Source organism: Capsicum annuum, chromosome 9 (genome assembly GCF_002878395.1).
Source record: "Capsicum annuum cultivar UCD-10X-F1 chromosome 9, UCD10Xv1.1, whole genome shotgun sequence".
NCBI classification, from domain to species: Eukaryota; Viridiplantae; Streptophyta; class Magnoliopsida; order Solanales; family Solanaceae; genus Capsicum; species Capsicum annuum.
The window spans coordinates 93,708,141-93,719,884 of NC_061119.1; the positions used below are offsets into that span (position 1 = coordinate 93,708,141).

The 11,744-nt window shown below is 32.7% G+C and overlaps 1 protein-coding gene across 1 annotated transcript; it reads right to left on the reverse strand.

The window, feature by feature from the left end:
- Positions 1 to 9,981: 9,981 nt before the first annotated feature.
- LOC107841483 (glycine-rich protein 5-like) lies at positions 9,982 to 10,323 on the reverse strand. The gene has a single exon (XM_016685385.2). The coding sequence runs from the start codon at positions 10,321 to 10,323 to the stop codon at positions 9,982 to 9,984; it is 342 nt and encodes a 113-aa protein (XP_016540871.2).
- Positions 10,324 to 11,744: the final 1,421 nt, after the last annotated feature.

Consider the following 11,744-nt stretch of genomic DNA (forward strand, 5'->3'; position numbering starts at 1 on the left):
ATTTTAAGTAGAAATATTATATCCAAAAATTAATCTAAGTCAGACGTTTCTAATGTAATTGACCATAGTTTGATAATTGATTCCATATAAAATCGATGGCATATGGTAATGAGACAAGAAGGATAATTGGGGATGGAAGTCATTTTTTTTGTGATTTTTTCATTTTAAAGGATAACGATAATGTTTAGTAGCCTATTTGGTCTAGTTTATTTTTCTTCAAAAAGTACTTTTTTATAAAAAGTTCTTAATTTTTTTTAAAATAAGGTGTTTGACAAAGCTTTTTAATTAAAATAATTGCTTTTGGGGATATAAAAATCGCTTTTTCATAATCTAAAAAATAGTTTCTTTTTAAAGCACTGATTTGAAAAGCACGTTTGAAAAAACTAAACTTAAAAGCACTTTAAAAAATTGGTAAAATAATAATTATTGCTCAAAAATATTTTTCAAATTTATTGGCCAAACATGAACTACGTCTCACCAAAAGTAATTTTTGAAATGCACTTCTGAAAAAACACTTTTCAAAATAATTTAATTTTAGAAGTTTGGACAAACATGCTTGAAGTGCTGGTTGAAATAAGTGATATAGATTGTAATTCTGGTTGAAATAAGTGATATAGGTTCGAACTAATTTGAGATGTTTGTGAAGAAAAATGAATAACTCCCATTAAGCATCTCATGCTCCTCTTTTAATGAAAAGGTGGATACTTCTCTTGAAGAAAATATTTTTATAATTCTTTATAATAGGCCGATTGAAAATTCTTTTCTATCGAGGACAATATTTTTCCGGAAAGCAATTTATGATGTAAAATACACAAAATATTCACCAAAACTTTAATACATCTTTGGTCTTTAGAATAAAAAAACATCTTTTCGGATATATCACCAGCTTACATGTCATAGAGTTGTCTCCTTACTTTTACCTCCACCTAAACTTCATGAAGAAAATAGGGATATTTTAAAATTTCAATTATGAATTTGGCATAACTTTAGTGACTTTGGCTTAAATTTTAGATTTGTATTTAGAAGTTTATGTAATATATATTATATAATTTATTTAGAATCTAATAAGTAACTCTTTTATCATATATGATTTGGAATTCATAAATTAAAGATTTTAGCACCATTTCTATGTTTACTTCTGTTTTCTCCTTCTATCTAGTACGCTTAACACTTCGGCTTTCTTGGTTTTCAAATTTTTGTTGGATTTTTAAAAGGGATGAATGATAAATGAATAGGTATTTTTTCAAAAAGACACCAAGAGAAAGGATGTATTTTGAATAGATACCTTTTCGATTTGGATGGTTTTGACCTTTCAATGGGTTGTGACTTTTTCAAAGAGTTACACCTTTTCCAAAGAGTTGCATCTTTATGAAGGAGTGCATCTTTTAGAACCACTGCTTATTTTCATGAAACAACACCTTGATGAATATAAATACATAAATTTTTCCTTAGGCATACACATGAAAATTTTGAAGAAAAAATACTCCTCTTTCTTGAAAAAAGCTCTAGTGCGATTTGCTACCGTTTAATGCGTTCATAATTCGACAAAATTTGAGGTACCGCTATTCTGTTGAAGTGATTCATTTTATCTCGGTAAGATATATTTCATAACCTAAAATACTTGAGGAAAATAATTTCCTTAAGGATACAACATGAATTCAGTGGACTAGAATCTTTCTGTTTTATCTATTTTTCTTAAAGTTAGTTTTACTATTTTTTCAGAAAATAGTTTAAACTTCATATTGATATTTCTTTAATTGTTTGAACTTGTGTTTGAAATTCTTGAAACTTTAGTTTGATAGTTCATAAGTTGGTTGAACTTGTGTTGAAGTTCTTAATATTTGTTTTTTCTATTTTCAAGAAAATACTTTGAATTTCAATTTTGGTTGTTCATAAGTTGGACTAAACTTATGTTAAAAGTTCAAAGTTGTAAATACGGAGTTTAAATTTATTAATTCAAACATGTGTTTGGATTTCTTATTGAAAAATACAGATTTTAATATGCCCGAAAAAAATAATAATCTTGAGAAAATTATAAAAATATATTTTTTTGTTCTTTTTTTATCACCATTTATAAATCAAGTACTAGGTTAATCTGTATTGGATCTGATTTTGTGGAGACTAAAATCTTTTTATTTAATCCCTCGATTAGAAGAATATAAAAACTTCACTGAGAAATTAGTGTAGGAGTTTGGTTCGAAGAATATATAAACTTCACTGATTCAGTAAATTCTCAGTATTGGTTTCTGGAGTTTAAAACGTATGGATTTTCACTTTGTTTGAATTTTATTCTGATCTGAAGTTATAAAAACTTCGTTAGGTTTCAAAGTTTATTCGATTGATGATTTGAAGATATAAAATCTTCATCGTTGACTAGAAACAAGTTGGATAAAGATTAAAGTCTTTATTGTTAGTATTCTGAATTACTGAAGTGTATGTCAAAGATTGACATAAAAATGATGAATAAAATCGAACAACAAAATATTGGTTGTTAATGATTTTGTCCCAATGACAACCAATGTTGCGTCATTAAGTGTAATACCCCGCATGTTTCTAAGCTAGGAAGTGAATAAGTATTCCTACATATGAAATCTCCTATCCTGTGATTCATACTTGAGTACATGACTTACAATGAATATCCTAGTGATAGGATAGCTTATGATCCATTAAGCATGTTCATATGAGTCACTTAAGGTAATACAAGCTAAGAGTTTTTGAATCCATCAAGTTTTAGTGTTCGATTGGGCAAGGTTCATCTTTGAACGAGTATAACTTGATGTTGATGTGGTATTTTTGGCTGATTTAGACCCACCAAATTGTAGAGAATCGAATTAGCTTTCTAACGATACCAATTTTGGCTTAATCCAATACCTGAGCGAAATTTTCGTGAGAGACAGTAAAGATAGGAGATTGGTTAGGCGGCGCCCAACCTAACTTAGGCAATTACTTAGGCGCCACCTAAGTCAGTTCCAGGTGCCAAAAACACTCCTTTTTGAGTTATTTTTAGGGTAATTAAGTCTTTTAGCACTCCTTACGCGTCCCTAAATTTAACCCTACGAAATATATAGCTTCTAAACATATTACAACCATATTATCATCTCAAAGCTCATCATCCAAGAGCACTAAAAGAAAAAAACAACTAGGGTTGCGTAACTAAGATTGAAGACCCGATTTCAAGGAAATTCCTCCGTCAATCATCAAGAATCTTCCTTCTAAGGTATGCGTGAGTTGATTCATGGACTCCTTTTATCCATGAAGCTCAATAACTATCTTCTAAATTTTGTATCATGATGTTTATGTTGTTGGTGGTTGATGTTCATGTGGTTGGAGTTTGATGATGCCTAAGATGGGATCTTTGTATGTTTATTGTGAGGATATGGTGGTATTTTTAACGTATAAATATGTGAAATTGGTGGTTGAATATTTGTAATCTTGATGAATCCACCTATGCCTAAGATGTGTATGTAAGGTGTTTGTGAAAATACCTAAGGGAATAGAAATCATGCTTTTATGACATAATAAGTCCTAAATGACTATTCTATGTTATAAGTTTATGTTCAACGTGATCCCTGTGCTATTGTCTTAAATTGAAGAAGTTGTATGCTCATGATATTGTTGCGATATGGAATGACCATGTTATTGAAGCCATGCAAGTATATACATGTCGTGTCCATTCCCGATCATGTGATAGTTTGTTGAGAATCATTCTTATTATGAAAGACTTACTTATGATATTGTGAATTGTGGACTCAAATCTTATGATCAAGTCATGTCATTGTGTCAGTTTTCTCCTAGCGAGTCCTAGGGGTACTTGTACCTAAAAACTATAGCTGTGTGCCTAGAGCCATGCCATGTTTTACGATATCCGAACTCAAGCTATGATTCCATAGACTTCAGTCAATCATGTGACTCAGGAAAACCTCATGATCTTAGTCAGTTGTCAGATATCAATAACATTCCACCAGTCAATGGAACTCAGTAAGATTACGTCATGCACAGTCAGTTATTCATGTTCAGTCCCTCCAGATGAGAGTAGAGGTTAGCACCAAGTGAACCCAAGGATGTGAACTCACCCGCCATTTCAGGGTGTGATTCTTAGTAGTCATCCTTGTGTTCCAGAACTACATAGTCAGCGTAGGTTGAGACATCTTAACCCATCAGATTAGGGTTGATGAGGTGGATTAACCCGTCAGTTTAGGGTTCCCACCGTACTCATTAGGTACCCGCCAGATAAGGGTCACTCACAGGCTGTCCTTACCCGTGGTACGGTATTGACACCCCTCTAATTGGGGCAAAGATTGGACCCCAGCTTAGCCATAACAGCATATATGGGGCATGTCGATTAAACATTACTTCCCACAGTTTTAGTATCAGTCTCAATAAAAGAACTCAGGGCATTCTTCAGATTTTAGTATATATAGGACTGTCAGATACAGTCGTCCATGTTGTCAGTTTCAGTATCAGTCATGACAGTTATCAGTAAACCATGTATTATCTTACGGTCATGCTATCATGTATTCATGGTCCCAATTTCTATATATGTGTGTTTTCACTCCCACGTTCATATTAGTCAGTCAGTGTTGTTCATGCATGAAACCCTTTATGTTCAGCCTACCTTCCTCGTATACTCAGTATTCTAGTTGTACTGATACATTTACGCTATGGTGCTTTGTTTTTATGTTACACCATAGGTTCCGAGACACTAGCCCAGCAGTAGCGGTAGCATTCTAGTTGTAGAGACATAGTGAGTCCTCATTGATTCAAGGATAATATGATTTGATACATTTATTTATTTCTTCAGTTTAGTTTTACGGAGTTAGTTGGAGACATGTTCCTTCAACTCCTTATTCAGATAGTTTAGAGGCTTTCAGATTTATGTTCAGATTTATGTTCAGATTTATGTTCAGACTTAGCTTTCAGATTAAGTTGTTTTGGTTATTTTCACCCACATGATTTTATTCAGTTGAACCTTATGGCCTTATAGTTCTATGTATTCCACATATTATATCATGATTTGCAGTATACAGGTACAGATATCAGTCATGGGTTAGCTTGTGGTCCCTCGGGGTCATGAGCACCGTGTACCATTTTGGTTCTGCGAATCGAGGTGTTATATTAAGTCACTCAAATATTGCTATAGTAGTGGAAATAATAGAAAAACCGAAAAAATATTCTGGTGTGAACTTTAAAGATGGAAACAAATGATGTCATTTTAGCTGACCAAACTTGAAATGCAAATGTTCACAAGTATAGATCCTCATATTTAAAAAAAAAATAGTTGAAAATTAATTATCTAGTTTGAAAAATCTTATGAGTCATCCCAAGATAGAAGAGGATAATGGGTTGAATGAAAAATCATCAATGATGGTTGCAAATCCTGTTAAGGATAATGCTCCAAATAATAAGAAGATAAAGAAGTCTTCTGGACAAGAGATAAAGAACATGAAAATATTCAAAGGCAAGTGCTACAATTGTAGTAATGTTGTCCACAAAGCTTTAAATAGTCAGATTTTGAATAAAAATAAGAAAAGAGATCCGATAAGCATGTTGAAACTAATGGTAAAGATTGAAAATCTATATACTATGATCACTTAAATAAATCTAGTTGGAAATCCAAATGAATGGTGGTTTGATTCAGGATCCACTAGACATGTTTGTGCGGACAAAGAAACTTTTGCTACTTATGATACTGTTGGTCCCAAAGAAGTGATCTTCATGAAAAATAATGCAATAGCCAAGATTGAAGTAAATGAAAAGATATTCTGAAAAATGACTTTTGAAAAGGTGTTGACTCTCAACAATGTTCACCATGTTCCTACATAAGGAAGAACTTAACGTCGACAACACTTGTCGTTAAAAATGAGTTTAAGTGTATGTGTATTTTTGAAAAAGTTGTAATAAGAAATAATAAAACATATGTAGGAAGGCTACCTCAATGAGGGTATTTTGAAACTTGATGTAATGACTGTTGAAATGAAAAAAGTTAGGCTTCTTCTTACTTGCTAGAGTCAAATGATTTATGGCATAGTCGTTTAGGACATGTCAATTACAAAACCTTGCGAACACTATTTAATTGAATGAGTAAGTCAAGTCAAGGAAAAAATATATAGCAGCAAGGATGATGCATCGCCTATTTATCGTTCTCGCTCAGGATACAAAATGAACACGCCTTCTACCTACTATACTGGACCTTCGACCAGACTTTTCTATCTCTAAAGGGGAAAGAACATCGCATAGGAGTTAATAGTTGAAAGTATTGACTAACTTTGAGTGCAATAATTCAAAGTATCAAACATGTGTGGAAACTAAGTATGCTAAGCATCTGTATAAGTCTGTTGAAAGGAATTTTAATCCTTAGACTTATCCTATACCGATATTTATGATATAAAGTCAACAATATCTCATGGCGGGTAAAAGTATTTTATAACTTTTATTGAGATTGAACTAGATATTATTATATTTATTTTTTAAATGATAAGGATGAAACAATAGACATATTTAGGTAATACAAAACAGAAGTTAAAAATCCGTTGGATAAAAAGATCAAAACTGATAAGAAACGATAAGAGTAGAGAATATGAATCTCTTTTGGCAGAGATATGTTTTGAAAATAAAATTGTCCATCAAACTACTGCTTTGTATTTACCTCAATCAAATGGGATTGCAAAGAAAAAACCAAATATTACAGAAAATAATAAACGTCTTACTCATAAGTTCAGATTTATCACAAAACTTGTGGGAGAAAGTTATTTTTACAACAAATCGAATACTTAATAGAGTTCCCCATGGTAAGAAATATTCAATTCCATATAAAAATTGCAAAAAAATGAAACCCAACTTGAAATATTTCAAAGTGTCGGGTTGTCTAGCAAAAGTCCAAGTTTCTATGCCTAAAAGGGTAAAAATACGATCTAAGACTGTGGAATGTGTATTCATTGAATATGCTAAAAGAAGTAAAGTATGTTAATTTTTGGTTCATAAATCTGAACATCCGGATATCAATGAAAATTTGATAGTTGAATTAGATAATGTTGAGTTCTTTGAACACATTTAGCCGTACAAAACTTGACATAGTAGTTTAGTGGATGGTCTAAACTACCTAGAGATGAACCAAATGAGAATGTACTTAATGATGAGAATTTAAGGTGTAATACAGTCAAAGGACATTAACTTTCTTTGGATAAACTTTTGTCATATTTCTTCTTGAAAATGAGCCTCAAATGTTTAAAGAAGAAATGTCATCTTCAGACTCATTCTTTGGAAAGAGGCAGTCAATAGTGAGATTAATTCAATCTTGAGCAACCACACTTGGGAGTTGGTGGATCTTCCTTCAAGAAATAAATGTTTATGTTTCAAATGGATCTTCAAAAGGAAAATGAAAGTTGATGGTACTATCAACAAATATAAGGCAAGACTTGTTTGAAAGACTTTAGACAAAAAGAAGGTCTTTATTATTTTGATACATACTCTCTGTAACAAGGATAATGTCCATTCGGATATTGGTTGCCTTAGCGGCGGTATATGGTCTTGAAATTCATAAAATAGATGTCAAAATAATATTCTTAAATGGAGAATTGGAGGAAGAAATTTACATGGAACAACTTAAGGTTTTTGTGGTTCCTGGTAAAAAAAAAGAATGTGTGCAAACTTGTTAAGTCACTTTATAGACTAAAACAAGCACCCAAACAGTGGCATGCAAAGTTTGACCAAACCATATTGATAACAACTTCAAGATAAATGAATGTGATAAATGCGTTTACATTAAAGAGACTCCAAATCAGAATTTCATTGTTTGTTTGTATGTGGATAATATATTGATTATCAATATAGATATTTCTCATAAATTCTATCGAATGAATTCTTGAGAATAAGTTTGATATGAAAGACCTTGAAGTTGCGGATGTAATCTTAGGGATAAGAATTCATAAAACTCCGCAAGAGTTGGCGTTGTTACAGTCTCATTACATTGAAAAGGTACTTGAAAAGTTCAAGTATTTAGATTTCAGTATTACCAAGACTTCATTAGACGTGAGCTTTGCATTTTAAAAGAATAAAGGTAAAAACGACTCACAGTTGGACTATGCAAGAGTGTTGAAAAGTTTGATATATACTATGAATTGTACTCGACTACACATAGCAGTATCATTAGTAAATTGAGTCGATACACAAGTAATCCTAACCAAACTTATTGAATGGAAATGGAAAGAGTTTTTAAGATATCTAAAATATACTCAAGACTATGCATTGCATTATAACAAATATCCAGTAGTAATTGAAGAATATAGTGATGTAATTTATATCACCAAATTGAATAAAGTGAAATCCATAAGTGAATATGTATTTATTTTAGGTATAGGAGAAATATCTTGAAAATCATACAAACAAACATGTATTGCCCACTTTACAATGAAATCTGAATTTATTGCGTTAGATAAAACCGATGAAGAAGCTAAATGACTTCGAAATTTCTTGGAAGATATTCCATATTGGCCAAACCTTTGGTACCAGTATGTATACACTGTGATAGACAAGTGAAAATAGGTAGAACAGGGAGCATGATGAATAATGGTAAATCTCATCATATAAGGAAGAGACATAATATCATTAGAGAACTAATCTTTAGTGAAATTATCACGGTTGACTATGTGAATTCAAAGAATAATGTGTTGGATCCACTTATAAAAGGCCTATATAGAGAGGGAGTTGAGATATCATCAAAGGGAAGTAGGTTTATGATCTAGGACAAGTCATCACGATGATAACTCTGGCTAGCAGATTGGAGAGCCCAAGAGCTAAGTTCAAGAAGATCAAACAAATTTATGACTGATGGTTCAACATTGTTAATATACTCAACCCATCTCATGATAAAGACAATGTTCAGGAAATAAGAATAAGACTTATGGTTTTAAATTTTTTTAATGGTTTCTAAATTTGACAGGTTTGACCACATAGTTTGATCTATAGGATTAAATATTTAGGAATTACCTATGTAAGAGTGAAGTGGAAGTCGCTTTAAGGAGAATGCTAGTAAAAGCCTATTCTCTAATCTCTCATGAAATCAGGACGTGTTCATGGCTGAAACGAATAAAATCTTAAGAATCATAAATGGTAAAAGCCTGGTTGTGTGACTTGTGTTGTTTAGGTGTACATTAAAGCTTGACAGTTCAAAGATATTACATCTATCGATTGACTGAGTGCATTCGATGCAAGTTCACTACGTAAAATTCAAAGGAAAACTTATTTATCTAGATACAACTAGTCTTTGCTTGTAAATCACATACTTGTTCGTAAATTTTTTACTTCATATTGATAGTTCTTCAACTATTTGAACTTATGTTTGAAGTTCTTGAAACTTCATATTGATAATTCATAAGTTGGTTTTGAACTTGTGTTGAAGTTCTTAACATTTAATTTTTCTATTTTCAAGAAAATAGTTTAAACTTCATTTTTGGTTATTCATCAGTTGGGTTAAATTTATTGTTAAAAGTTCAAAATTATAAATATAAAGTTTAAACTTCAAAAATGAGATTTTACTAAACCCAAAATAATAAAAAACAATTGCAAGTTGCTAAGTTTGGTAAACCTATATATACTACAGCATATCTGAAGAGTTTCTTTGTTTTTCTTTCCAACTGTAATTTTAAGTAGCATATCCTTTATCTTTTCCTCCGGAGGCTTTCTATGAATTAAAATCATTAGATAATCCTCAGTAATGAAAAGTTGAGAAGAAAAAGAAAAGCGTTGAACTTTGAACACTCGACTTTAAAGATAGAAATGCAACAACTTACGTAACATTGGATATTATGGGTAAAATCACACGTGACGTTATGCTATGGATGAAGCCAACATCAACAACAAAAACAAACAAAAATTCACTCCTTTCTCACACTAGCTAGCAAATTTTAACGTAACAAAACATGCATGAAACAAACTTGAACAAATAAAGAAAGTAAAATTTAATTAAATGAAAGTGACGGATCTTTATGGACGTGGAAGGTTCTCAGCACCACTAGCATCAACACCACCACCAAAGCCACCACCTAGTCCTCCTAAACCCCCTAGTCCACCACCTAATCCACCTACTGAACCAAATCTAGCTCCTCCACCAATTCCAGCACCAATTCCACCAACGTTGACACCTACTCCACTTATGACTCCACCATAAGGCAGGGCATTGCTACCAATGTCCCCGATACCTTCAGCGCCTCCGAAAACATTCTTTTGGTTAGAAAGACCTTTGTCACTTGGCATTTCTCTTGCTGCTGTGGTCTGAACCACTACCAAATCAAGACAAAGGATAAAAATGGACAACTTACTTGCCATCACTTCCTCTCTTTCTCACAATGCCCAAGTCTCTCTCTCTTTTCTATCCTACGCCTTTACACCGGAGTGAGGAAGTGGTGGCGTTCCTTGAGTATCTTTTTATAGGCCGAAAATGGGTTGGTGGCCAATGAATACAAAAATTCAATGGAATTCAATGCCTCTGTGTACGTCTTGTAGCCACTGGTTTGTGGAAACCCTTCTATTTGTTTGCCTAAGGGGAACGAATGTATTCCTCATTTGTTTTTTGGAAAATAAGTAATTTTTACTTCTTTTCTATGTTCAGTAGGTCAGAATAAAATATTGATTTAAAAATATTTATATATATTTACTTTCTTTTTGGTATAGTTGAATTTGTTCATGAGTCAAGAGCACGCGTTACAGTCTTAGCTTCAGATTTAGTGGAAAATGTTCGCAGAAAAGTAAATAACCTAATGAGAGCTCAAAGTAATTGAACAAGCAAAGATTAGGAGAAAATCTTATAGCGTAGATCGAATGTTAGATTGTATCATCCAAGAGTACAAACATGAGCAGGCACGAGTATAACAATGAGAAAACAGTAAACAACTAAAGGAAAATGCTAATGCTTAAGGACCAAACTAAAGATATTTTATTACTTTAAGTGTAAGGATGGCCAATAATCAAATCCTTTTCAATGGGGGAGGGGGTAGTATTTATAGGGTACATTAGTTGTCAAGGCCAATAAAGGATTGCCATGCGTCCGAATGTCGTTGGGGAGCAATGAGTCCACTGGCGTATGTTAGCGCGGAGGGCAACTGGTGCTTTCTAGAATCCCTAGCATATTTTTCTTTCATTTGTCCATTAGTATGTACTCACCATCCTTAGCTAATCTCAGGAGTCCTCATCATTTGCCCGAGTATATGCTCCAGCCTATTGACATTATCTCCGAGATGGTTCCATTATGAGCCAACTTCACTTACCTGGCACAAAATAACTCAATCGGCCCAATCAGCCCAAAGACACCCTAAGCCATTTTTACTACATACAAATAGTCCTCCGATCTTGCGGGTGCAACATTCATTATGGTCAGAAGATGGAAAAAAATTCCAAAGTGCCTTCTACACTTCATATATCGATTCATTTCTTTTTCTGAAATATCACGTTATTCGAACCTTTAACATTGTCATCTTTCATGTGATGTCTCTCCTTTTTACACGTGTCCTTCAGAGATAAGGTGATGTTTTCCTGGGGGATTGCACTGACGTTCATATTTGAGCTACAATTCATCTCTTCTTATAGTTCCTGTATATATCAAACATATTTATCTAACACTTCCTACTTGCTTCTGTTTTGCCTTCTATCAGACCTTTTCTCAAAAAGAAAAAAAAAACTCTCTAGGATGCTCTTAACTACAATTTACCCCCTTAAATATTGCAGTCATGTCTCACTGTTCAAGTTCTCTT

What these genes read in the sequence shown, in the direction of transcription:
- LOC107841483 (XM_016685385.2), bottom strand. Translation starts at nt 10,323, where the DNA reads ATGGCAAGTAAGTTGTCCATTTTTATCCTTTGTCTTGATTTGGTAGTG.